The following is a 27,896-nucleotide window of genomic DNA, read 5'->3' as shown; positions in this document are numbered from 1 at the left end:
ATTTTGTAATGAGCTGATCAAAAATTTTAATTGATTTTTTTTTTTTTTTTACAGGGGTTGTTATCATTCCATCATTGGCCACGCGGTGGCAGCAGAATACATCCTGGCTCATCGAGAACATTCAACAACTTCGTGTTTGTGCGCACGCGTGTGCGCGCGTGTGTGTGTGTGCGTTTGGCTCATGATCAATTTCCGATACTTCACCAAACCTTGAATATTGAATAGGCGTGTTTAAGAAATGCCTTGGTCTGAAATATTGACCCAGAAGAAACATGAAAGCACATAACATTTAGGTTAGAATTATAATAAATTAATTAATAAATCCTGCCTTTGGTCGATGGAACACGACAAACTCGTGTGAAACACGTTGCTTCTGCCCAGTCACACACACTTGACTGCGGGCTCCGAGCTGCAGCCGCAGCAGTGGGAGGGTCTCGCAGGGGGGGAGAGACGCTCCACACACACCGAGGCGAGCTGGCGAGCCAATCACTCCGAGTCTCCCGAGTTAACTTGGCTCACAGGTGACCGGACCCGATGAGATGAGATGATACTAACACGCAACAGGAGTCCCCTCCTGCTCACTGTGACCTGCATGTATTTCTCAGGAGGCTTGCTGTGGTCCTACAGAGAAGATCAGGATGCAACTGGAGGGTAAATTTAGGGACCCCCCCCCCCCTTTCACCCATCACCCCCCAGTCTGTTCCTCTGTTTAATGGGGATGAGAGGAGAGAATAAGTGATGACTTTGCTCCCAAACATGTTGTTCTTCCACAGTGAGGAATGCTCTGAGAACAAGATCTCCACCAGCAAATACCCCTGTTTGAAACCAACGGGAGAAGTTACAACTTGCTACAGGTACAGTGATTTATTTTATTTTATTTTTATTGCGATACTTACTTACTCTAGAATGCTTCCAGGGCTGTTAAATTAAGTGCTGATACTTAATAAAATAAGGGGGGATTTCATAAAATTCCTCCTCCTCACAGCTGACATCTTGATTTCATTTCTTTCATTGATACTCATGATATTATTTATTTATTTTCTAAGAATCTAGGTCAAGAAATGTTTGAATGGGTTAAAGGATTCCTTAGCAACTCTTTCAATTGATCAGGACAGATATTGCAAAAGCTCATGGCTGTGCTCCCAAATCGTTTTGATTACTGCCAAAAACTCAGACAAGAGGCTGTGGATGAAGATGTTACAACCTTATGTGTCTTTACTTAAATACCCCAAGAGTTATGTAGAGTCAAGTAATGAAATGCCTCTTGTTTGGTCAAATATAAAGAAGTATAAAGAATGTATCAGAACAAACCATTTCAAACACTATAAGTGAAGAAAGATGTGATGTTGCCCAGAAACAGGCAGCATTTGACATTAATGGAATATGAAGTTGTCTTTGCAATGGATGCAAGCTGCATCAAAGTTGCATCAGTTGATAAAATGAGCTGGATTTGTGCTGATGTAAGATTGAAACCCTCAGGAGTGATTCAATTAAATGTTAAAAAGCCGATGGACACTTGAACCATTTAGCTGTAGAAGGTGAAGCTGGAGATTGGTTCATGTTTACATTCAATCTAAGCCAAAGATCATGATTTCATTCTGTGGTTTTGTGGGAGAATGGCTGTGAGTGGATGAACTGTCAGATTGTTGAACATGTCTCCTCTGAAGTCCTCCTAATGTCCGCTTTGCACAGTTTCATCTACTGCATCACTTGACACATCGTTGGCCCGGGTTCAAGCGCACAGTGACATCCTGTTTGATCTCCAAATCTCCAACACGCTCTTAACATAATTATGTTGCTTTATGGTTATGGGCCGCCGCCACAGTTGTTTCCCACAATGTTTATTTAAAGATGAAAGACCGTGTTTGCAAAAAGAGACAAGATTGTGTAGCCGGTGTGTTTTAAAGTGCAATTCAGTCCACCTGCAAGCTGTGTCGCTAATGACCCCAGATGCATTATGGGCTGAAGAGGAGGGTTACTGCAGTGCAGGGCAGAATTCTAGTCTAGTTTTTATTCAGTTTCTTTAGGGTTTCTTTGTCTAAAATGCAGTCACATACCAGACGCAACATCAGCTTAATTATGACTTGGCATCATCTGAGATCATACTTCACAAGGACACACACGTGATTTAAGTAGGCAAGATTCAGTTCCCACAGGAAAAAAACAATGTTTATGGCATTCTCTTCTCTGTCAGCTGGAGGAGGATTTAAGTTTCCCTCTGCATCTGAAAAGCATTTTTGTGACTGTTTACAGCTGTCATCAGAACTATTTGTCAAAGTTGTCAAAGTTTCACACAGTCATCGTTGTGGGAGTTTATGCTGACAAAGCAACCTCAACTGCCCTCAACATTTACAGTTGCTTAGCTTGACGCCATGCAGTTAGCATATGATATATACTCATAATCCAAAGCCAAATGTACAGTTTACAGATAAGAGTTCTCTTGCTTTGTTTTTCCTGCCGGTAACAGAAACACTCATAAGCTTTCTAGTCAAGTGATAAAATCCTTAATTAGTGACTTTTGTATGTGATCGTGCAAATTTACCGCCGCTGAAATTCCAGTTCATCAGCTTCCTGCTTGCAAAGATGAGGACAGGAATGATCCTCCTCCTTCTGCAGTTAAAAGAGGAGCCATACCTCCTCTGGGAGACCCTGGCCGACCCCACCGTCACATTAGCTTTTGCATCAGATAAGCATAAATTCAATAGGCTGCCGTTGATCATGTAATGCAAACAGAAATCTGTTTTGGCGCATTTGTATGATGTTGTGACATAGCAGCGATGGAGACACAGCAACAGATGTGTCACAATACAAGAGAAGTACCAGGGCCCCGACTCTCTGTCCCTCTGTCTGTCTATACAAGTGCTGTTACATTCTTGCACTCTCTTCCTGGCTCATCTTACATTCAGACAACTTATTCTTTGGTATGTTCTCTTTAGATGCCGCGTCGTTCGGAATTACAAATATTCTTTGTAATTTCTTTGCGGTGTGGCTTGTCTTTGACATTTGGGTTTGTGTAGATGGCGCCGGTTTCACCTCATCCCTTGAGTCAACTTTGTCTTATATCAACTCCTTAACTGATCGTACCCACTATTATCAATTTGGTTATTTTTACAAGGTACAGATCACATGATATCTCAGGGAAACCCAGATGATAGCCAGAGCCAATGTGTTAACCATCACGGGGCCATAGACACATTAATAACCTTTGTTTATGCCATTTCTGAGGTGACAAGTGAGGACATGAAACAGTGATTACATTGGCTTGATTTATTGTGGATGTACTTTGTTGGCCTCACCTAGCCTGCAAAGGAAATGCTCCTCTGGAAGAGAAGCAGATCTCTGAGTCTTTCCACTCTCCAGCTGTAACAGTTACGTGTGTGGGACTTTTTCTTTGTTATTTCTGCAAATCATTCTTGTGGTAATCAGAGTTTTATTGTTTTCTCACTCCCTCCCTCCTCCGCAATCCTGGAATTTCAGGGAGAAACTCTACTTTACTGAGGAAATTGTGACACACCAGATATCATTGTCTCACCTTTTTATTCCAAAGATCTGCACTTGTATCTCCATGACGCATTTCTTAATGCCTCTGCATACTTTTTGCTTGAGTGAAACTAGAAATCACCTTCCTGTTTGTCAGTAGTAATGTTGTCATATCCAGTCAGCTCTCTGGGTTCCAGTGAAACTTTCCTTTCAGCATGTCGGTACACTTCCCCGCTTTTCCCTTTGAGCCGATTATTCCGTTTGGCTCCGACGCCTGACCGGTCTCTGGTGTTTGCTTAACTTTGGAATCTGCTTTTCACATCACATTTCATTGCACTCCTTGCACCTTGGGATAATCTTCCCGGCAGGATTCGGTGCCATCTAGCAGTTCAAACAGCTTTCAGCAACTGGAATAACCTCCTGATGGCTGTTGTTGCGTTGCCACATTGTCATTCCTTCACTGTGATGGATCTGTTCTGACACAGAGACCAGCAGGCCTTACATTTATGATTTCCTTCCTTCATTCTTTGTCTCCTCTCTGTCCTTCTTTGGATGAGTGATTGCTGGTGATGTTACTGAATGAATTTCAAGCAACCAGCAGCTTTCTAGTCGCCTATAGTCTTTTCAAAAGCATCCAGGCTTCAGTTTGCCAACTTTCTGTATATCTGTAAGTTTACTTTTGTCTATGATTTCAGTTTGAATCATGCATGCATAGCACACAGGGAATATTCCAGATTGAAAGACTAAAACCCCCCGACTGGAAAGTTGTTGATTGCACTTGTGAGGGAAATAGATGGGAAAATTAGGCAAGTTAAGTTGATTACTGACAGTCGCAGTCATTCTCTCCAGATGTTTTTATTGTTTAAGTAACTTGATGTATGGTAATGAACATGCCGTTAGAGAAGCAATTAATAGGCTTCTGAAAATGACAGAGAGAGAGAGATAGATCGAAAGAGAGAGAGGTGAAATCAAAGCTGACTGTGTGATTGATTGACTGGCGGCACTCTTTCAAGCTTTGTTTTAATCAACGCGCTCAAATTGCAGTGTAATAATAGATTCCCTGTAGACGTTGTTCCATAAACAATTCTCTAAAAATGAATGCTTCAATCAAGACTTTGTACGATGAATTCTGAACAAAATCACGATTTTCCACTACAAAAGAATTCCAAAGAAGTATTATTTTCAGGAGTGGCAACAGTACAAGATATTGCGAGTTTGCCATTTGAATGGAGGCAAACTATTTCAGTGGGAGAGTAAACAAGTCGTCTAAGTGACGAGTGTGGAAAGAGTCCAAAGTGTTTCTCAACAGCTCTTTGAACGGAGCAGGATTTTCCAGAATTAACCTCAGTAGATGTAGAACGAGATAACACAGCGGAGAATCGTGCCAATCAAAACTGCCTGAAATGATTTACAGTTCCTGGCGAGCTGCTCCTTCGCATCAGGATGTGCTGAGTCAGCGTCCACATTGCAGAAGTGGAAGTTGTTGGTGTGCTGTCATATTTACCGCTGCAGGAGTGAAGACAATAATTTTACAAACTGCTCAGAAGTGTCTGCACATAACTCATATGCATAACCCAAGTCCATGACTCGAGAAACTAATTTCCCATCATTGGAAAGACTTCACCATCTGTTTTCTATCAATATTCCAAATCGGTGGATATGAAGGCTGTTTACTGAACGAGCTTGCTGTGTTGTGGAGGGACTTCAGTGAATTCAGGGGAGGAGACGTGGCCATCTTACACGTCCGTAATAGCTCCCGCACAGGTCAAAGTTCAAAGATCTAAAGGCACAAAGGAGGAGGGTAGCTGACATGTTACGATAATGATGCCTGTTTTAACTCTGCGTGTGTGTGTGTGTGTGTGTGTGTGTGTGGTGAAGAAACAAAGATAACAGCTGTTGTTCTTGTTGTTGTTGTATCAGCACTGGTGATGTCCCAGACCTGATGTCCCCCAAAATGGATCAAAATTCTCCTTCTTCTTCTCTTTATCCAGACTATAATCTTGCAATTGATCCCTAACCCTAAGAGGGGGATTAGTTACCTGTTTTTTTTGGATATGTATTAAACTCACTGTATGAACAAGCTTTTAAAGTCCTCGCCAGGTCCAAAATATAGAGGAGGTAAGCACAATTCTTGAATAAGGGACTTTGCTCTGGTTACTTCAAGGTGAATTCATTCTTTCACAAGTGAAACCAAAGCTCTCAAGGAAGACAAAGGGGAAAAACTCCTAAAAACAAACTTAACGTGCAAGGGAATAGATGGGAGAGGCAATTCAATGGGAGATTCCCTCTGCAATCGGAGCCTTATGTGGGAAAACACAGAGACCGGAGAGAAGGAGAAGTAAAGGTAAATAGAAATAAATGAATACGACATTTAAGTTATGTTCTGGTAAGATGAGGTATGTGGATAAAATAAGATATTTGTGACGGATGGAGGCCCTTTGTTATTCCTTGGGACTGTGCAGATTGACATGAGTACTGACTGATACTTGGAGTGAATGGATTTAGATAAATATGACAATATTATTGATGACTTTGAGGTCTATTAACACGGACGCACAGCTTTGATCTGAAGCAGAAGTTGGTTATTCCTTCAAAGAGAATCACTCACCACACATAATGTGCCCTTTAAATCCTGGAAAAAAAGATGATAATAAGTCTAAATCACAATACGTCAACAAACCGCACACGCTGTATCCACGAGCCTCCACCTTATCTCCAGGCACCTTTCTGTTTGGGTTTGGCTCCTGATAAGTCGCTCAAGAGCGCCGTTCATATACGCCCGTACTCAACAAACAACAAAGAGTTTATTGTGGTTTAAGGTTGTGCCATTAACACTTAAATTCCGAACTTTAAATGAACTTTCTCTTTTCTTCCCTCCTCGGTTGCAGCCTACAGGGGAAATCCGGGCTGCTGTGATTAATTACCTGCACATGTGTTCATATGGATGTCCCTTTAGTAAACAACATGCACCTGTGTGTGTGTGTGTGTGTGCGCGTGTATGTGTATGTCTGAGTCGATACATACAGTATAATACCTCATGTGTACGGCCTCAGTATAAAACAGGGGTGTGCTCATAACCTCACCTTGTTATTGACCTAAATGGACAAAAACTAAATAATGCTAACAGCGTTTATTTGTAAAGGATATATGATTTATTAAGTTGTTGGCTTTGTTGTGACTGTTTTTATGATCATCTGTCTTTCTTAAAAAGCTGTTGAGTCACCACCGTTTCAGGTTTGATGGTGTTGCCCTTTGTGCCGACTTCCCAACCCACGTAACTCAATTACAGAAGTCAAATCAAACACCCGCATGTAATTCCTGCAGGTCCTGTCATGAATCGAAACACCGAGCGTTGCTGCTGGAAGTTCTCACAGTCGCTGCTGAACAGCTCTGGGAGTTGAAGGTTTCGCCTTTGATTTTGAGTTGCACCCGCAGGGGGGTGAGAAGAAATCACATTATGGAGCTTTCATGCTGGATGAAACGCCAAAGAGTGACTTAACCACAATCTAGGCTCAGTGTCATAACACGGAATAGGAGAGGAGAGATGATATACCCTATTAGGGAAGGAGAGGACTTCCTTGCTCACTCCTTAAAAAGTGCTGAGCGGCGTAAGTTATCATGATGAGAGCAGGGAGGACATGTTGTTAGTGTTTTGGAGCATTCCTTAGTGATGGATGTAGAGCACAAGCAGCAGCAAACATCCTCTCTCTCTCTCTCTCTTGCTCTACTTCATGGTATGTCGAGATTAACAGATGAATATTCATTAAGTTGCTTACTGTATTTCAACATCTCTTGTAAGGGAGTGAACGCTGCTTTTTTCCCCCCCTTTAACTTTCTCTCAACTTGTGTCCCCGGAAAATCATTAAGGAGATTTGTAAAGATGCATCATAGCTGTCATGTTTTGCAAAGAGGAACGATATTAGTCTCTGCAGAAAGAAACGAACATGAAGTCATTTTAATACCACGGGGCTTTATTGCTTTTTAGCTTTGAGTAACATGTTTGGTTTCATCTGTAATAATAGCCAAATTGAAAATGAAAACAAAAATGTTCTGTAACACATAGTACTCATCGTGTCTAACCTTCAAATTGTAACTTTCTCGTCTATCAGATGTTAATCCGAAATCGCATTTTCACATTATTGGTGTTACTCAACAGTGTGTAATTTGATTTGTATCCTCAGATGTGTGTTTCAATCTGTTTCCATTTGAAAGCAGACTGTAATTACATCACACAGCCTGAGTTTGTGTAATGTTACAATAGCTTCTAATGCCTGGAGTTGTTTTATCAGAACAATAAGCTTAGCCTCAACTGTTCACACCCTTGCTTTTTTGCATTTGACCGGTCGGGCCGTGTCACACATTGAGGCAGGGTTCCATCTTGGGTGGGAGAATGCAATGTAGTGTAACCCAGCAGAATACTAGAGCAACAGCAGCACCATCGACAGTAAACAAGGTGAGGAGAACCAGACAGACGCACCCGAGTTTGGAGTCTTAAACCTCCTGGTGAGATGTCGCTGTGGCTGCTGTGGTCGTCCGTGCTCACTCAGCGTCTTCACCGCTGTTTGCAGAAAGCCGGACTTTACTCACATTCTCTCGCTCAGGTCTCTGTGTCCCATTTAACTGTGACACATGTATATCTCCACTTCGCCGGCATCTTCTCTCTCTCCCAAACTGCATGTAAACAAGGATTTGTCATTCTATTGTTTCTTCAAAGGCCAAGCTTGTTTCTTTTGGCCGACGCTCATTTGTCCATCTGTTTTTCTCCACACTGAATCACTGTGTGGTCATGCTTTGGTTCCGCTGTGTTTGGGCTTTGGTTAAGACAGCAGAGATGGTGGGGATACCTAAACCACAGGCTGTGGGGTTTGCCTCCATATCCAAAATTGCCCTCAACTTGTGCGCAGTCCTATTCTGTATTCTACCTGCAAAAAAATGATAGTTAAAGATGCCTCTATTTTTATAATTTAGTAGCATAAGATGTACTCATGTTTATGCGTCAGTGCACTTATCTAAGTAATTGGATAATCGAAAATAATGGGGGGAGAAGTGAGTCTGTAAAGTCGTAGACAGACTTTTTCCACAGCTAATTGTTTTCCGTCCTAAAGGGTCTTGAAACACACATTTTTTCTCCTATCATTTAAGAAAAGAAGAGAATAAGCTGCTAATTTATCAGCCCTATAGGGCACCAGCAGCAAGTCAAAGGAAATGTTTCCCTGCACCAGTGAACGCACCATACTAATCACTTTAGATTGTAAACAGCTGCCGCATTCAAAATTAATAACACGTTGTGGAACATTGGGCTTTGTGTTTAGTGCTCTTTGGCAGCGCATGCAGAGCGTCGTCCCTGCTGTCCAGAAGTTTCGCAAAATATACAGTTGAATTCCAATATTAGAGGGTCAGTTGTAATTCAGGCAAATGGTCGTCACATTCAAATCTCCCGTGTCAGGCTGATATATCTGAGCTGCAGGACGCCACAGCAGTCTGCTTTCATTTATTTACCTCCTCTTACAAGAAGCACATTTAAAAAAGCGGGATTTGTTTTTACTTAAGGACAGAGGATATTAAAAGACGTTACCTGACTATTTCATGTGAGTATTAAGATTTTTAACACTGCAAAACGACTCTAAAATCAATTACTCCAACATTGTTACATTGTATTTGGTGGATACATATTGAATTCTGGGTGTGAATCTAATTATCCCAAATTTTAATTGTTGCTTTATTACTTCATTTCAGGAACTCTGTGGCATAGTGTTTATCTCCTCAAAGCAGAAAATCAAGTGGTATGTTTGGGGAAATAAAATGCAAGTGGAAATTGGATTCAACAGACAAAGTGGAGATTATTTGAAGAGAAAAAACTGGCAAAGAGCCTAAGGTGGTACACTTAAATGGTTAAATTGGTATTTATTCCATATCCGTCCACTGTCCTCATGCATCGGTTTGATGAAATCTACAGCATGTCCACCACACAAACACGCACATACAAAGCAAAAATATTACGTAAGAGCTGTAGTCCATATTTAGGCACGACTTCTATCAGATATCCTCCATTCAAACCGTATCTGATCACTGTAATTACAACACAGAATCACTTTGGAAACAGAACTACCGACACATTTGAATTCCATTACAGCCCCCAAAATAAGCAAATACAATACAACAAAAACAGAAGATGAAGAGACAGGAAACCAGCACACACACACACACACACACACACACACACACAAGAGCCAAAATCAGTTTGCTGAAATGTCTGATTGCGGATCAGCCGTTTCTTTAGTTGCGCAGTAACTGAAGTGTAATTGGTTTCTCTCTGGCATCCAGGCTCCATTCTTCAGTGGTTTGAACAGAGCAAGCTGATTGAGTGAGAGCGCTCATGTGCTAAGATGTTTCATATGTTCTTTGCTAAATCATCACAGGGGTTGGTAGCATACAAGTCAAACAAATCCAGACTACTGGAAGATCTCGGCTGAGAAAAGAATGAACATCTGCTTTCTGCATCAACCCCCTTTGTGAATTCTGTTAAGGTCGCCTTCTAAACGTTTCTACTTTAGGTGAAGGATTATAATTTCAAAGGTAAATAATCCACCACAAACTACTGTTGATGTAAATTCATCTTTCAGGAGCTCAGATCTTCAGGGATTCACTTTTATATCAGACTTTCCCTCATGTGCTGCTCATGTTATGGCCTTCTATAAGTGGCTATTGATGAGTAATATTACTGCCGATCCCTGCAAGGTTTTTTCAGCAATTACTTTGAAGGGGAAGCTGCATGCAGCAACATGCAATCATGATAACCTTGGTATTACCTGGCACATGTCCAGTAGCATGGTTTGAGTTAGAAAGGAGCATGTGGAGGGGTTGATAATGGTTTATGGTAAAAAGCCACAGACAGCAACGCTCTGTATAATTTCCTGGGCTGTCAGCAGCAGAGACATCACACAGGGCTCAGCGATTGTCCTATGATCTTATGTGAAAGTGAGAATATCTGAGTCTTATAGCAAGTCTAATACATTTTCATTCTAATAGCTAATAGAAATGTAGAAGTTAAGAATCTTTGGTCCCAGAAATTCAGTCAGTATGTTCACTGTTGGACACATTTAGGCTCCGGGACGTGACTTTGTTCCAGGGGAGTCACCTCTGATCACATGGGTTTGGAATTCCGTCCAAAATCTTTGGAACTGTGAAGACCTTTACTTAAGATACAGAGATTCAAGAGAGATCCACCATCAACTTGGAGATAAAGAGACATTTCCTGATTCCCATTTCTTGAGAAGCTGACGACCAAAGTGTGGGAAATAAGCTGGGAATGAGGACAGGATCTGCTTCTTCCAAGCTCCTTACAGTATTTGTGCTCCTCCGAACCGTCCGTGCTTACAAACAAGTCTCACCGTAGAATCTTGTTTTGGATAACTGGCGCCAGCTCATTACCAGCACAGCTGCTAACTGGTTAGCAGAGATAGCACGGGGGTGTCTGGCCTGACTCTTCCAAACCACAAAAATGTTTATTTGTTGCACAGCCTTTAGATTTTCAGATTCCCCTCCGTTGGTTGGGGCTTGTGGGTTGGCTGTTGAAAACCCAAAGCATGCTGGTACCTGCAGGCTCTGGTAGATACACTCCCTCTGCAGGAAAACATCATTTCATTGTTTAAAAGGAAATCCATATATTTATATCCTATTTATAATTCATCCCTGATCTCTGTCAGTTCCTCCAGATTTTCTCATACAGGAAACGCTTATATGAGAGGACTGAGGAGTATTACTTTACATATTAGGAATATAACAATGCTTTCTCTGGTGGGAGCATCAAATGATCCATGACTATAGAATATTTCCAGCAAAGGGAAAACACAGGCGTCCCTCCAGCTGCCTGTGTCTGTGAAACTTCAAGTCTGTGTAGCCTCACTTACAACTCTGACAGTCGTGTTAAATGAGATAATCCCCTTTTTTTTTGATGGAATCGGCAGTTTCTGTTCTGCTTGAGCTAAGATGTGACAAAGCAGTAAAACATGCCTGTAGAACCAAAAACAACAAGGCTTAAATCTCTATGACTTGACAGTCATTTGAATCATTAATATCAAAAATATGAACGCGGGTATTAACGGATCAGTTCAGACGTTCACATTACAACCTTTGTTAGAACAGAGAATATAACAACATAAGGGTCAGAGGGGGTTTTACACTGGCAGCATGAACTGAGCAGTGAACCTGAGCGTCTGCTTGTTTTTGCTGAGGAACCTCACCTATAGGGGAATTACACTACACGACATACATCTGACTGTCATGGGGGAGTGAACACTGAGTTCAGACGGTCATTAGCCAATAGGTTATGTTAATGTACCATGTTAGTGATCAAATGGGGCTCCGTTCTTTCTCTGTGGGTAAACGCGCTCGCCCTGGATACACGGAGACGTCGCATGACAGACGGTAATTAATCAACCTCACATGGAATGGAGGGAATTCTACACGTGAGTACAGCTGACATGGAGGATGAAGCCACGTCCTGGGCTCCAGTCTGGCTTGTCTCTGTTAATGTAAAAACCATTCCTCACTGTCATCCACTTAACCGTTCCTCTGACCCACCCTGTCCCACTGCATCTAATAAATATGACTTTCCTGTGTAAATAACAGGGCTCAGGTTGTCAGCATCCAAACATACCACCCGCTCCAAGCGAGAGTCCTCCAACAGCAACGGGCCGAGGGAATTCTACGGTTCGGAATGTGTTTGTTTTGTGAGGTGAAGTATGGGTGAAGTCTAATTAAGCAACATTACGCTGCGCCGTAATTGCTTTTGAACATTTGTCAGCGTTCACTCAAAACGTCCCATCTGGTGTCGTCTCAGCACGGCAACAGATACCACAACGTATACATTTTTATCGGCCTAACAGAGCTGATGTGCCAGGAACAACTCGCCTGTTCTGTTTTAACATTTGAAGTTGTTGTTGGAACCTTCCAGTCTCGCAAACGTCCCCGCACTGGTCACGGTGAGTTATACGTCTAAGTGCTGTGGGATTGTAACGCTACAACTGTTGTCTGTAATGACATACCGTACCTCCAACAGGCAGACATCAGCCCGCCGAACGTTATTTTCCAAACATCATTTACCCCACGGTATCTCGCATACATCAGTAATTAAGTTATAATGACTGATCATAATGAAACATAATATGGCATAGCGGAAAATACAATTAGTGAAGTGTGTAAACCGTCTTGTGCTACATATCGTACAAGCCTGCATGAGGGGTATCCTTTTCTAACTGTAATGTTTAATTTAGCAGAACAAACAGCCTTTACATGAGTATTATCCAATAATGGAACATGTTATCCAAGCATTTCGAACCAGAACTCGCTGTACTTCTGTTTTTACTGCGTTCCTGTAAACTCAGCCTCTTTAGGGAATTGTTGTTTTTGGATACGACAATCCCTAATACATATATCTGTCCATTTTTATATACTGTAGTTTTGTCGAATACTGGACTGGTTTATGGGTTTGCTTCACTTTATTTGCTGTTTGTCATGACAACCGGTTTGTGTGCTTACGGTAACAGGACACACTCTGGGTTTTTACATCTAAATGACCTAATGGTAAGGTCTTGAACAAACGTCTAAAGCTGAAGGTCTTACAAACTGCAGTGCACCTTAGTTCATTTGTTTAGATTGTTGAAAGTGTGTGTGTGTGTGTGTGTGTGTGTGTGTGTGTGTGTGTGTGTGTGTGTGTGTGTGTGTGTGTGTGTGTGTGTGTGTGTGTGTGTGTGTGTGTGTGTGTGTTTTAGTGTGTGTGCTTAAGTGACTTTATAAGGAAATGATTTACATGATATTTCAAAGGATAAAAGACGTAAATCTCGTTTGTTGTTTTGGAATTCATCTTGTTTAAAGACTCAAGCAGTGGAATTTGAATTCCATGACTGAAGGAAGCTGGGGAGTTACTTCCTGTTATATAAAGTAGACATTGATTCTACGATAATATTCATCACTCAGATAAACATATTTCATATATAAATGAGGGTCAGTTTGACTCATCAGGGTCAAAGGTACAGTATAATATATAAGACTGAAGACAGATTAAGCACTGCTTTGGTTAATTTGGTCCGGTCTGAACACAGCACGCATGGTCTCAGTTCAGTCCTAAACAAACTCTTGGGGCAGTTTATTTGCTGTGTGAACATGATCCAAAGCAATCTATTGATCTATTGATTGATCTATAACCAAAGAGGGATCAAACTTGGCAAATTAACTCGGTGAAGCTTCTCTTTGCTTCATTCTCCTTCTCTATTGTGGAGGAATTTGTGGTTTTCAAGATGTCTTCATCTCTGCTGGCAGGGTCTGCTTGGTGTACGGTCCAAACGATAATTGCGACCAGGAACACATCCCAAATCTGACAGTGTCACTTGTTATTTTGCTCTTGCTGCACATCTCCACATGGCTTTGGTTGATCTATTTTGGCTTTGAGCGTGAAACCAAACCAAACCAATGGCAAACGCAGACAAAGTAACAACTCATCCACTGAATCAGACCACAGCAAAATGTCATCAGTCTCATAAAAGGCAGCCACTGTGTGTTTGTGTTGAATCTAGAGTGTTCATTTTCAACAACGGCCCAATCTATCACTTCAGGTAGCTGCCCAAAAAGGCTAAAAGGTCTATGGAATTATTATTCTTTCACAACGAAGTAGGCAGTCCATCTCTCAGCCCTGGTTTTCTTCAAGATAAGCACTGACCATGCTGGTGTCACACCCTCAGTTACACAAGGACACTGAACATTGAACTGTGTATCTGTAGTGTGTCTGCCTCTTACACAGGATTGAAAACGGACTGAATGTTGAGTCGTTACATCCTGATCCCACTTCTTCTGTTCACAGTAGTAAGTAGAGGCGAGTGTGACTGATCCATTCTTCCAGCTTGACTAACTACTGTAAATATTACATTTACTGTATGCAGTAGGTATTTGTTTGGTGTTCTGATCCAGAGCGACCCGCCAGTAAAGAGTTTGAATGAGCCCAGATTAGGTGACCTAAACATTTCATTTGACTTAACGATTTAACTGAATATGAGAAATGATTCTCAGTTTCAAGCAATGACCACAGAACGCGGCGTAGCCAGAAGAGCTGCAGCATCCAAGCAAAGCTGAACTATGGTGGAATGGAACCAGTTGTAGTTTTCTATGCCAGCAGCTGTGGTTTTGGATTTCACATTAGCAACTAAAAAGGGAATAAAACGGCAGGATTTGATTGGAGGATCTGGCTCGGAAAGAGTTACAGGAGAGCAGAAACCCACGTTTAAAGACGAGTTTAAGCAGATTGGGAAAATTGCCATCTAGCAAATAAGCTGCAATATAGTTGACTAAGGGTCATACAATGGTTTGAATCAATAGTGACACCTGTGAAGGTTTCTGTGAGGGAGGAATACCTGTGCCTCAGATAAAGTGCCTGGCAGGTATTTGAATATTTATGACCGAGGTTTGGAAAGAATTTGTCAAAGGAACTTATTGTATAAGGTGACAAAGCCAAATAGTGAGTTTTCAGGGAGTGAAAGCAGTGAACTCCCGGGAAAACAACGGCATATTTTGGACCAGGGAAGTGTTCCTCTATTTGTTGCTAGGGAAGACATACAGACAGAACATAACAAACATTGATTCACTTTAAGATAAACTCGACTCAAACTATTTTCGGCAGAGATATCCATTGTAAATTTGTCATTGTCTAGGAAACCTGCCTGGCAACTCCTCAGCGTTAATGACATTTACAGCAGATGCATTAAAGAGGCTGAGCTGTGTGTGTGTGTGTGTGTGTGTGTGTGTGTGTGTGTGTGTCCGCTCCAATTCGACAAACACGTTCCGCTGTGTGGAATGCAGACGTGTTATTGTATATCACTGGCAGCCATGCTAGACAAACAAACCTCCGCTGAGCAGACTGCATGTGTTGTGTCACAGCTGTGTGTATGTGTGTGCGTGTAGAAACTAGAGCATGCTGGGATGTGATGAAGTGGGCCTCTCTTGAAAATGTGAAGGTCCATGCGTGAGTGCGTGTGAGTGTGTGTGTGTGTGTTTTCTATGTTTCCTGCGCATTATTTGCATTGATTAATCCTCCACTTCACTACATGGGTGTTGCCAGTGTGAATTAGTGTGTTTTATTGCGCGAAGACTCCGAGGCAGAGCTGCTTCCCCCCATGCTGGTTCAGGGGAGGTCTCTGGTTCATAAGGTAATTAAAGTGCTTATGGTTAACCCGGGATGGCTGAGGTCAGACTAATCTATGTCTAGATTTGGTGTGTGTGTGTGTGTGTAACATGATATGGATCACCGGGCTAAATGCAATAACCTTTAGGTGAAAAAAGAGGCACAGGTGGCAAAACAATCCTTCGCCTGTGACTGCCTGAGCTTTGCGAACAAGTGCAGTGTGTAGCATCATGTGTGTGTGTGTGTGAAGGCAGGGTCAGTCAAGACACGCCGGTATGTGTGTGTGTGTGTATGAGTGAAACACCCCCCTGTAGAGAATGTTTTGGATCTCTCCCCCCCTTTCTGCTCCTCTCTCTTCTCCCGATGAATATTAATGACATTCACATGTGTTTTTAGTTTGTTTCGAGCAATAATACAAAAGTATGTGACAAAAACATACACGCTTACACAGGTATAATAACATATATGCGTTATGTTGTATTCTTAGCTGCCTGTGCCAAAACTCTGAGCGTCGTCACTCAGCGTGCTCTAGCTTTTGTGTATTAAATATCATAAAGATCTTATCTGTAATTGCTTGAGTTGAATTTTTTGGCTCGCACCGGCTGTGTTGAATCCTAAAACAACAAATAAACATTCATATAATGCTGTTTGGCTTTCCCATAGTGTGTTACGATGGAGGGGGTATAGAACTGAGCTGAGTCTGCTGTTTAAACAGTGCGAATAGGAGGAGGAGGAGGAGGAGGAGGTGCGCCGCTAAATAGCTTTTGGAGAATCAATGCCAGATATCGACTCAGACTCCCGCCCGTCTAAATCTGGACTAAATTGTTTGGAAAGTGTTCAATTCTTTTTCAATTTTCAGCAATATTGCACTCCAGGAGATCACTGGCCCTCCATTTATAACTACCTTAAATAGTTCTATTGACCTCTCACCGTGGGAAAACACTTACAAAGACGAATCCACTCCAAGTTACTTAAACGCTTACATTCCCGGAAAGGTTGAACTCCACTGCACACCACAGATCAGCTCATAATATGGCTGCTGCTGCAGCAATAATAATAATAAAGTTATGTCAAATATTAGTACAAATCAGGCTTTATTGCAGATTTTTCAGTATTCCCTCTCCAGGTATCCTCGAGAGCCCATAACAGAAGGACACACGAGGAACATTATGGTTCAAATGAATGTTCGTCTGACTTTTCCTCAGTTTTAAACTCTTGCTTTCAAAGGCTCTCCACAGTTTCCGCTCACAGACGGTCCATCACAAACAGGTCAAAGGTCATTCTGTCTGCTTCAAAGCTGTGACCTTCAGCTTGGGATCAGTTACCCACAGTCTGATCCAAGCCGTGTTGTTTTAACTCTTACCCCAGGTCATATCAGTGCCATCTTGGTTCTGGGGTTCTCACCTCTGTCTGCCTGCTTTCAACCTAAATAGAAGACAAGGTATTACACAAGAAGTGGGTGACTTTAATTGACTGAATCTGAAGTTGTTGCTTAAAATTTGGGACTTCTTTATGTATATAGGATGAGCACTGTGCCTTAATCGTCGCTATGACTTCAGCATACGGATTCAGTTTCCATGGGAGCCTGTTTATTTTCAGAAAATGGTTATTTGCTATATGTGCCCTCTGTCCTCATGAGGATGTTATTGTGATGAGATGGGGGGGAGGGGAGGGGACGGGTGCACACACAGGAAGCCATCCTCAGATCGTCTCTCTCAGGGCGTCCAAAGTTGAAGCTCCTCCCACCTCCTCCCACTCCAAAATCAGAGGATTATACTCTCCTCACCATAAGAGTTTAACTCTAAAATAGAATACTCCATACTTCCAAAAAGTTTATTTGCAGAGGTGGAAATGAAAGCCTGCAGTATATTGAACACACACTCTGCCTGCACATAGAGGGACACACACTCTCATGTCAGAGTGGATCCACCGCAGGTTATTGGTTCCTCCTCTGCGTGAGCCGCACTCGCAGCAGGAGTGTGGAGTGTCAGCGACGACTTAATAATGAGATTTCTGCAGGTTAATAATCCACGGTGGAAAGTTGGAGAGTAGCGAGGGAGCTCCTTATGACCCCCAATAAATATTCTCCTGGCTAAGTGTTCTTACTCCATATATCCTCCACCTGGCACAGTGTGAGCGGCTGTAAAAGCAATCGAGTGCACAGAGGAGACCCGCTGATTTACTTTGATTCACTGGGCTTAAATCTCTGTGCTGTTTTTATACACGTGTCATATTTTCTGCGGCACAGATTCACATAAATTACCATCAGGATCTGCTTGTTGTACGGAGCTTTAGGTTCTGCATTAAAGCCTTTAGCTCCATCAGTGACACCATGCATGATGCATCACTATCCTGAAACTCTTAAGAATCAAGCTATTATCATAATGAGCCTGCAGTCGTCACCCGGGCGATAAGTGAAGTCTTCGAACGGGCCACACAACATGATGTGTGTGTGTGTGTGTGTGCCCGTGTGTGTGTCTGAATTGCTAGACAGCCCCATAGGAATACCCCCTGTCATGCTTACCGCACCTGAACAAAAGCTGCAAAGCATTACACAGCAATCTCCTTTCAATACTGCTATTAAAGCGAGTGGAGCTGCACTGTATTGTCATGACTTCATGCAATAATTGGATTTTTCACCTCCCATTTGAAAGCAACACCTGGTAGCACTTTTCCTCAGAGCTGAGAGCAGCGGCGGGGGGGCAAATATCTCATCATACTGCATATTTTATGTTGTATGTTGAATGTCGCAGAAATCTGTTATCACTGAGTTGGAATGAGAGGAGAAAGGTCACGCAGATGTGGAAAGAGACGTATTTCTGTAATTACTTTGCCTTCTCGGCAAGGTTCTTGTCTCCCCTCGCCAACATGCGAGCTCACTCGCAAACGCAGATGCAAAACCAGATTGGATGAGGAGGAATTCCATTTGGTCGTGACCTTCATTGCATTTCTGTTCAAATCCGACAGCAGCTGCCCGGAATAGCTTAGAAAGTCAGAGGACAAGAAAGCAGAGGTGTTTACAAAGAGAAAGAGAACACAGTAAGTATTGCGAAATGAAGAGGTGAGTCGGCCTGTAATGAGAGATTCTAGCAAAATGGGAAAAAAAGGGACAGGCTAGAACAGGCCAGAATCAGCACAAACACCTGGTATCTGTGTGTGTGTGTGTGTGTGTGTGTGTGTGCTGTATCCCAACTTTGATCAAGTCATCAATCAATGGATCAAAACAGATTCCCCAGATCTTTGGTTATGTTCCACGATACACCGAACCATTGTGTGTGTGTGTTTTTAAGCATTTTCTATAAGACTTATCTGCATTTCCATTTGATATTTTACAGAAAGAAATGTTGCGAGGGCTTCAAGTTTGTGTTGGGCCAGTGCATTCCTGAAGGTAGGAAACCTGCCAAAGTGTTTGTCTGTCTTGTGCATTAGCTTGTGATTTTTTTCTGGAACACACTCACATCAAGTCCCATAAGCTCCTCAGCTCTTTAATATGTTTCACTCAATTTGTTGTTGTTCTAACCTCACTGAATGTGTAATGACCCACGACAGGCTTCTGCCTCTCACCAATTGTTTCATATTTAAAACAAAGATAGATGAATGTACAAAGAGGTTGACTGAGTTCCCCTTGTGTGTTCTTGTACTCACGTTGATTCGATTCGTTGTGTTTGTGGAGACTTTGATGTGTGTGCCGACGCCCCCTGTGAACAACAGTGCACCGACCATTTTGGCCGAGTCGTGTGCACCTGTTACTCCGGATACCGCTATGACCGCGAGCGCCACAGAAACCGAGAGAAGCCCTACTGTCTGGGTGAGCTTTTATTTCTAACTGTCTCATAAGCTGTTGCCAAATGTCCTGTGCCAAGTTCAAGGCAGATTTGTTTAATAGTTTTAATTTAGGGCTGTAGCCAAACTTTATCATCATGGCAAGAAGCAGATTTAAAATTAACCAGTATGTTCATTAATCGATGACAATCTACTTGATAATTACTATTAAACTAGTCATATTAATATTGTACTCTATTATAACCATACACAATGTTTCTATTGTATTCATATAGTGTGATATAATGTATAAATTGATAATATGATCTTTTTGTGCTGTGATTATTCATGAATTTGATCTATAATTATCTGTAATTGAATATCCCTGTATGCTGTTTTAATAAGATGTTAAAATGATGAAGTCAAAAGAAAAATAAATAGAATATTGTGTGGGGATCAATTATTGTTTTGGCAAACCTTATATGACAATTACATAATGTCAAATTTCTGAAATCCTAAAGTCTGCAAAAGCTTTTTGATGATCTGACCTCACTGTCCTCATTGGCATTGATGTTTTGTTGCTGTCCTCCCTCTGTCTCTTCCTGTCCCTGTGACCCAGACATAGATGAATGTGTGGACAAAAACATGACTGTGTGCTCTCAGATCTGCATCAATGCTGTGGGGAGCTACAGGTGTGAGTGTGAGAGAGGCTATTTCCTGGAAGACGACGGGAAAACCTGCACCAAGGACGACGGAGGTGAGGAAGGTATTTTTAGCCGAACATTTTTTTCCTCTTTACTCAAGGGCACATCTGACTGTGATGTGGAGGTGACCACACATGGTTATTTGGTGTGTGTGTCTGTGTGTGTGGGAAGGAAAAAGAGAAGGAGTATGCAAACAGAGACACCTGGTAGTCATTACACATCCCGGCTTCTTGTTCATGTCAGGGCAGCGCTGTCTCCCAAACACACTCGTGCCCCTGTGACTCCTGGTCTTTTCTGATTTGCTGGATGAATTTGAGGAAAACATCACAAATGGACCAGACCGGGCTCGCTCGCTTCAAAATGAGTCGTCAATGAAGCGGTCAGAAGCTGTAGATTTGCTACTTCCTCCCAGGAGCTTGACTTGCAGTGTTTATCATAGCATTTCAGGAGAACTCCGGAGTGAGAAATGATCGTACATATAGACGCGCTCCTGCTTTGTGTCCTGCTGCTTTGCAATGCAGTGAAAGAAATACTGTCCAGACACTCCCACTCATCCGTTAAATGTATGCGACCGTGCTCTAGGCTCCATGCTACTGCGGTGGAGACACTTTTTACAGTGGCAATGAGAATGTAGGTGGGAAATCGGGAAAGCAGAGAACTGGAGTTCCTCCTCTGGCCCCATGCAAAAACCTCCACATTGGCTGTGACTCAAGTCAGTACGTTGACTTGCTTAAATCTTCCGTTACTGCCATCAAAGCTGTAAATCTTTATCCAAAGCTTTTTCTACCAGTGTAATAGATCATCCAAGTTTCGCCAATCAACTCCTTCCCTGTAGCGAAGACACACACCACTGGGAATGTGCAGTTCCAAAATGAATGCATGTGGATACGTGCCTCATGAAATGTTTTTGATGGACGCACAACAATGCCCATTCGTAAGAGTGTAAACGTTTATCATGATCTTTACAGCCCTGGCTCCCGAAATGGCAGAACAAGCGACTTCAGTTTGTTCACTCTATGGACTCGGTTTATGGCACCAGAGCACAGCCATAAAAACGTTTGAATAGGCTAATCAAAGTAGGATTGAGAACTGATTTAGTAAAGTATGCAAATGTCTGAGTGCATTTCCTCGCCTCGTAATGTTATTGCGCAACACATCATGCATAGCGGTAGAACAACAAAACATAATTCCTTGCATTGTGAAATTACTGGATATGGACTATGTGTTATCACTGTAATCGTGTTTATACCCCAGTTCCAAAGTCTTCTTGTTCCCACTACATGTTACTATTAAGACCCGATTGGTCAAATGGTGTGAAATCTGAGCGATATTTGGATTCTGTTGATTTAGTGAAGGAAACTCAAGCTGTAGATTTTTGTGAGAGACACCTTTTCCACCTCCCAGCAGTGCGTCTGTTTGAGAAGTCTGACAACGTGATGAACGCTGGAACTTGCTCCGCCACCTGCGACGACTTCCACCAGATCAAGTTGTCTGTCCTGCAGCTCAAGCAGAAGGTAAAGGTCACACGATGAGAAGGAAAACCACACGGCTTTCCATGGCAGAGATGCAACATTTAACGCTTTGTGTCATTCAGCATAATCCACCAGGGTTTCTTGTCTAACCTCAGAATGTAAACGTGGACAGAACCATTCAGTTTATTTACCACCACATAAAGAGCAGACTTATTATTTCCCCCACCAGGCAGTCGGGTCTTTAAAGCCCTCCTGAGATACATTATATCGCTTTATGTCCAATAAAAAACGACTGAAATAATTTCCTCTGCAGACGGTTGATTTCTTAGACCATAAGTATGAAATCGGCGGTCATTTGTGTGAAAGTTCGCCGCTGGGTAAAGTCTCATTCCCGGTGTAATGTGGCGTCGGAATCTATCTGAACAGGAGTCTGTCAGCAGTGGCACTCAGCACCCTCCTCTGCACCGCATGATGTATGACTTCCAGCTGTGTGGTCCGGTGCTCGCTCAGCTTTATATGCTGCCTTTCTTTCTTAATGTCAAGATATTAAGAAAACAAAGTGTAAACGCTGACATGTGCATACATTATTCTATACATTACAGGGGAAATTCCTTTTCTTTCTTATCGTGGAAGAGGCACAGAAAGAAGGCGCTTGGCTCAATTTGGGAACATTTTAAAGTTTGGTTCAAACACATAAATACCCAAGGTTACATCGGTCTTGCATAATGCTCGCTGATCAGCAGGTGAGGCACGGCCTGTGTGTGTGTGTGTGTGTGTGTGTGTGTGTGTGTGTGTGTGTGTGTGTGTTGGCGCCCGTGTTCCTCCGCGTCTGTTTGCATGAATTCTGATTTGTGGGCCCTTCCAGCCGAGCGCGGTGTTCCCCCCTGGGAATTACAAGATCGGCACGATGTTATACAGATCAAAGATAAGTTTTCCCATGGATGCCACTTAGCATACAGAGCAGGAACTTTCCTGGTCATGCTGAATAATGCAGAAGGGTTGCCGGGCCCCCCCATCTGTCTGGGGTCCAGCTCATAGTCTGCTTGCAGATGGAAGCTCAGCTTTCATCTTTGGCTAGTTATATAATTTTAACATAATTTTACTTGAAGTTGGTCCTTGAGCGTGTAATTTTCCAATCCTGTCTGACAGCGCGATCCTTTAAAATCATTGTTTCATTCAGCCATATGTAAAAGCCTTTTTTTTGGACTGTCAACCAAATGACAAAATAGTGCCGTTAAAGCCATTCTCTTGTTTGACATAACTTCCAAACAGAAAAAGAGATTTATTTAATTCTCGCTGCAACTTATTACAGAATATCTCAACCTGTTGCGTTGCCGGTGGCAGCCATCCAGAATCCATGGATCTGCGGTTACATGCATAACTCTCCTTTCATCCCATGAGAGTTTATGTATTTTCATGGCTGTGTGCCGTATATTTACACCGTTCACTCAAACATTTGTCGTCATTTCCTCAGCGGTCTGTTCATTCAGTCGTTCATACTCCTGCGTCTTTCTCAAGGTGGCCATGTTTTCAAACAACGCTGAGATCCCCGAGCAGATGACCAATGAGAAAACACTGACGCCGCACACATTCGTACCATGCCCTCCTGGAATCCCCGGACCTCCAGGTAAGATACAGGGAGCTCAACAATAAGAAAACCACCAAAAGAACCTGGCCTGCATTAAGGAAGGTTTCTATGACAGCACATAACTCATAATCTTCTCTGTTTTCCATTCATCTCTGCTAAAGCGATCACAAACTGTTTCTGACCTTGTGTTCACTTGCCTCACTTGTCGTCGATTCCATTGATTTTAAAAGGGGATCCAGGACCTGAGGGGCCTCCTGGACTTCCGGGCCCTGTTGGTGCTCCTGGCCCCAGGGGCTTGATGGGACCCATAGGACCTTCACCAGACCTGTCCCACATCAAACGGGGCCCTCGAGGATCCATAGTAAGTTGAAACCGATGGAAATTCCTGCCACACAGTTTTGGCAGATGACCTTTACTCAGCATTTATTATAGAATTTAATTTCTCATATTGCTCATACTTAACACCGTAGCGCACGTGTGTGTGTGTGTGTCTGTGTGTGTGTGTGTGTGTGTGTGTGTGTGTGTGTGTGTGTGTGTGCGCATTCCACCTTTGACTCCTGCTGCTACCCCATTTTTTATCTCTATTTATTGCCAGTTCCGTTTCCTCATCAGTCTCACAAAGCGAGGATTACAAAGCTGTCTGGGTCGCAGCCGCTGACTATAACATGAAACACACATTCATCAATTTGAGGGGGTTTCTGGGATTTACTCAGCAAAATTCAACACAGTAATCCTGCCTTATTACGATGAAATCACAGGTGGGAGGCGGCCAATTTTCCATTTGAGCGCACCCTATAAATTCAGGGACAGACTGGAAAACACACACACACACACACACACACAGACAAATTCACAGAGACACACACACGTCTCTGTTTCCATCCCATTATGCACCTTCTCATAGAAACACAAACCTCTGTACAGTGAAAAGTGGAGGCACAGGATGAGGCACAGGATGAGGCACGGTATAGGCGAGAACAAGAGAGAGGAGGCTGAGTGCATTTCAGGCTACAGATGTTTTCTTTGGTGTGTGTGTGTGTGTGTGTGTGTGTGTGTGTGTGTGTGTGTGTGTGTGTGTCCAGTCTCACCTGATGGAGTGTGAACCTTTTCCCGCTGAACGGATAGGATCTGAATCAAGAATGAGCAGGATGTTGCCATAGAGACAGACAGAGTAGTTTTTTTTAAATATATTTCTAAAAGCTCTGATCACTGCAGAAAATTTGTCTTTGCTCCCTTAGCTCTCTTTGAGTGTGTGTGTGTGTGAGAAAGAGAGTGCCTTAATCTATAAGCCTTTATATTTATGATGTGTTAATGCATTTTGTCATTGCACATGTTATTAGTGAGATCTGTCTAAGTGGGAGTCGTCCTTCTCTCTTTGTGACCCTGATTATATGCTGAGCACTGTTACCACCATGATGATGATGATGAATGTGAGGAAGTGTGTGAGTCAGAGGAGTGTTTTGAATCCGAATTTTATGATGATTATCCCGGGGAAGTGATCAATGGCTTAGAAACAAGTTAATCTGGGATAAGATCTGTGCGCACACAGAATTACAAATTTCCCTTTGTCTTTCTCATCGCTCAATAAGATGTTAAAAAGATATTAGTTTTGTGTTAGAATAACAAATTCAACACTACTACTTATTTCTTTGCGATGCTTCTGTCATCTGTAACCTTTTCCAAAAGTGGGGGGTGTTCTCACATATGGATACTCACAGGCTTATTCATGTCTGTACACTTTACACGATCCAATAAATCCAAGGTGTCTACACAGTGTGGGAGAGAACTCGCATACCTGGCAGCAACACAAACAAACACCACACAACCAAATGTACAATGTGACAGATATAAAATGCAATTTGTTTTGCACTTCAACAGGGGCCTCCAGGAGCGCCGGGAAAAGATGGCTTCAAGGTAACAACAGTTGATATTTTGCCATACATTCTTGTCGTAGGAGTGTTTCAATTTATTATGACCTTTGTTCTAAGGGAAGCAGCTATTATATGAAGAGGGGCTCGTCTGCTCTGAGGTGAAAAGCAGTGGTCACTGTCTCTGGAGTCCAAGGATTGTGGCTGGGGTCTGGATTAGTGAAAGCTGATAATCTGTGGATATCAGCAAAATAACAGTAGTTTAATAATAATAATAGTAGTTTGTATAAGCTACTTTCCTCTTATTTCGATGTGGAGTCATTTACACACTTGCCCCACATGGAAGGAACCACATGTCTCAGGAAGTGAAACTGGCCTCCTACAATAATGTGTACATCAGCTCCTGGGTGCTTATTTTTGGAAGAACGGGAAAAGTTGCAGACTTTGCAGGAGGTCCCAGGCAGATCTGGGACATTCTGGGATGGCTGCTGGCATGGCAACAGCTGAGGATCCTACAGATCCCAAAGAAACGTCCATTCAGTTTATCTTCACCTGTACCATTAAAAGTGAAGCTCATTACGTCCAAAATGATACAGTTATCCATAACATATCAACCATTAAAGCAGAGCTGATTACGTTCTCACATCACCTCTCAGATCTTTCATACCTGCGTCTCCGTGTTTGCTTGTGAATCACGTATGGAACAACTTAGCCACATCCGCTTTATTGACATTGTACCTTGGTGTTCTTTCCGCACAGCTGCCACAGCTGCCATGTTTGTGTGGATAGATTTGAGGGTAATCACGTCTCTCAGACTAACAAATCCAAACCATCTGACCAAACACTCACAGCCCTGATGTGACCCTGAACCTGGCCAACCACCACAGTAGTCAGATCAGTGTGTGTGTGCGTGTGTGTTAACTACTGTAGGTCAGTCGGCTTCCACGACTGTGGATGGCACGTACTGCAGTTTTCATTGAGACAAAGCTTCTCCACGTGCATTAATACAGAAAACATTTTGATATGAGTCTTCCCCCTCTTCTTCATCTCTTCTCTCTCTTCATCTACTTCCTTGTATAGGTTTCCAAACTATAACGTTATAAAAATCTTCTCATGCTTTCTTTCCTCACTGTAATTTATCTAAGCTAAATATTTGTTTTGTTTCTCCAGGGACAGAAGGGAGCTCCTGGGCCCGCTGGACCACCAGTAAGACTCTGGCTACTGTATCTGTATCAATGTCACACAGCATTGTAAACTTGTTATCATTCTCCGGAACAATAGTTAGACTAAATCATGAATGACAAAGTAGACCGATTAAGATTGTTTACATCATAGATTAAATGGAGTAAATGTTTACATCTTGCATACAAACTAATGGTGCAAGTTAACAAGTCATAATAGATGGTTTCCACGGTAGCCACGAGCAAAGTGTTCACAACTTTCACTCCACTTTTGACATGAGTCCAAGCTGAGACTCCCACCATGCAGACATACAATATGGGTACATAGAGAGGAGCAACAGGTGTGTGTGTGGTGAACTGTACAGTGTAGGAGAGGAGGCAGTGAACCAAATCACCTTTGAAAAGGAAAATAAGATCTCAATAGTCAAACTGATGAGGTAGAAATAACCTGAAATGATCATTTTGGTGATAAGAAAATCTAAATGTTTATTTTCTTGTCGATCTTGACCCCCAGGGCCCGCCAGGCTCCTTTGACTTCCTGCTCCTGCTGATGGCAGACATCCGTAACGACATCGCTGACCTGCAGAGCAAGATGTACGGACGACCGATGCCGTCTCCGGTGGAGGACGTCCCCGCGGTCCCCGACAGCTGGAGGGACAGCCAGGACAGTCTGGACATGGGCTCAGGCGAGGACTACAAGGAGCATAAATCTCGAACTGGGGGAGGAGGGACTAAGAGGAGCAGGAAGAGGAAACCAGCACGAGACAGAACTGAGTTTGACTGGAAGATTTGAGCTTTTCTAAACGTATTAACAGCAGGTGTAAATATTGTGCTATGATATTTAACTGCTTTGGAGACAGAATGAACTGTATGCCTCTTGATGTAAACAGATGTTTATTTTTGTACGATATCCAAGATTGTGTGACTATTTTTAACAAAATGAATAGAACTGACTGTGAAAGTCTGTGTCTTGTTGTTTTAGTATTTTTGGAGTTATAGTTTTTCACTTCCCAACTCATTCTGGAGTGATTCTATTCTCCAACAGGGGGAGCCAAAACACAAGGGCTGTTAGTTACATAATAAAGCTTTGTGGTAACATAGAGCTGAAAGTCTCAACACAAATTCCATAGCAGACTCATTCTGCAGCCAAAATGCTTAGGAATGTTACAAACTATCTGCAACCATGAATCTGTGGGACAATAGTGTAACATTTTTCTCTACCCATTATGCAGAGCACTGTAATTAATCTTTTCTTTGCTTTATGATGTCATAGCTGGAGCAGAGTGAGTAGCAGCTGGGCCTGTGAAGTGAGAATGAAGTTTTGGACGGCGTAACCTTTTCTGAAGTCATACTTCTCGTTCCGCTCTGTCCTCTTCACCTTTGTCTCTCTTAAGTTTAACACTCATTTATCTCACTCCGTCTATATTTGGGGTGAGGAGCGGTTGCAGGATCTAACCTTGGGAGTTTCACCAAAACAAGGTGACATCATTTTTATTTCATGACATCGAGTAAATGAGTCTCACATAGCAGTACAAACGCAGCACTGGTCTAACTCTGTCATGCTCTGTTTGGCTCCCAAAAACTTAATCAAGCACAGAAGAATAATGGCTCACATAATACACATTTTGGCATCCTAAAAAAGATCAATTTTTCACATCTGAATTATTAA

General features: G+C 42.5%; 1 protein-coding gene across 4 annotated transcripts; it reads left to right on the top strand.

Annotated features, from left to right (window-relative positions):
* Window positions 1-317: 317 nt before the first annotated feature.
* ccbe1 (collagen and calcium binding EGF domains 1) lies at window positions 318-27,852 on the top strand. 4 transcript variants are annotated; one of them, XM_076171787.1, is made up of 11 exons: window positions 318-651; window positions 774-854; window positions 18,988-19,040; window positions 19,326-19,460; window positions 20,034-20,180; window positions 21,526-21,632; window positions 23,109-23,217; window positions 23,409-23,539; window positions 25,057-25,092; window positions 26,217-26,252; window positions 26,742-27,852. In XM_076171787.1, the coding sequence occupies exons 1-11, from the start codon at window positions 545-547 to the stop codon at window positions 27,018-27,020; spliced, it is 1,221 nt and encodes a 406-aa protein (XP_076027902.1). In that variant the 5' UTR covers window positions 318-544; the 3' UTR covers window positions 27,021-27,852. The 4 variants fall into 4 exon arrangements, with proteins under 4 accessions (XP_076027902.1, XP_076027904.1, XP_076027903.1 ...); XM_076171789.1 differs by having other exon boundaries at window positions 320-651; window positions 20,034-20,171; XM_076171788.1 differs by having other exon boundaries at window positions 321-651; window positions 20,034-20,171; window positions 21,523-21,632.
* The last annotated feature ends 44 nt before the right edge of the window (window positions 27,853-27,896 follow it).

The sequence above is a fragment of the Genypterus blacodes genome, unplaced genomic scaffold (assembly GCF_046128005.1).
Source record: "Genypterus blacodes isolate CSIRO-AG114 ecotype Tasmania unplaced genomic scaffold, CSIRO-AGI_Gbla_v1 ptg000270l_1, whole genome shotgun sequence".
Lineage (NCBI taxonomy): Eukaryota > Metazoa > Chordata > Actinopteri > Ophidiiformes > Ophidiidae > Genypterus > Genypterus blacodes.
Note: the sequence above shows the minus strand (reverse complement) of the source record. Positions and strands in the feature narration are given on the sequence as shown.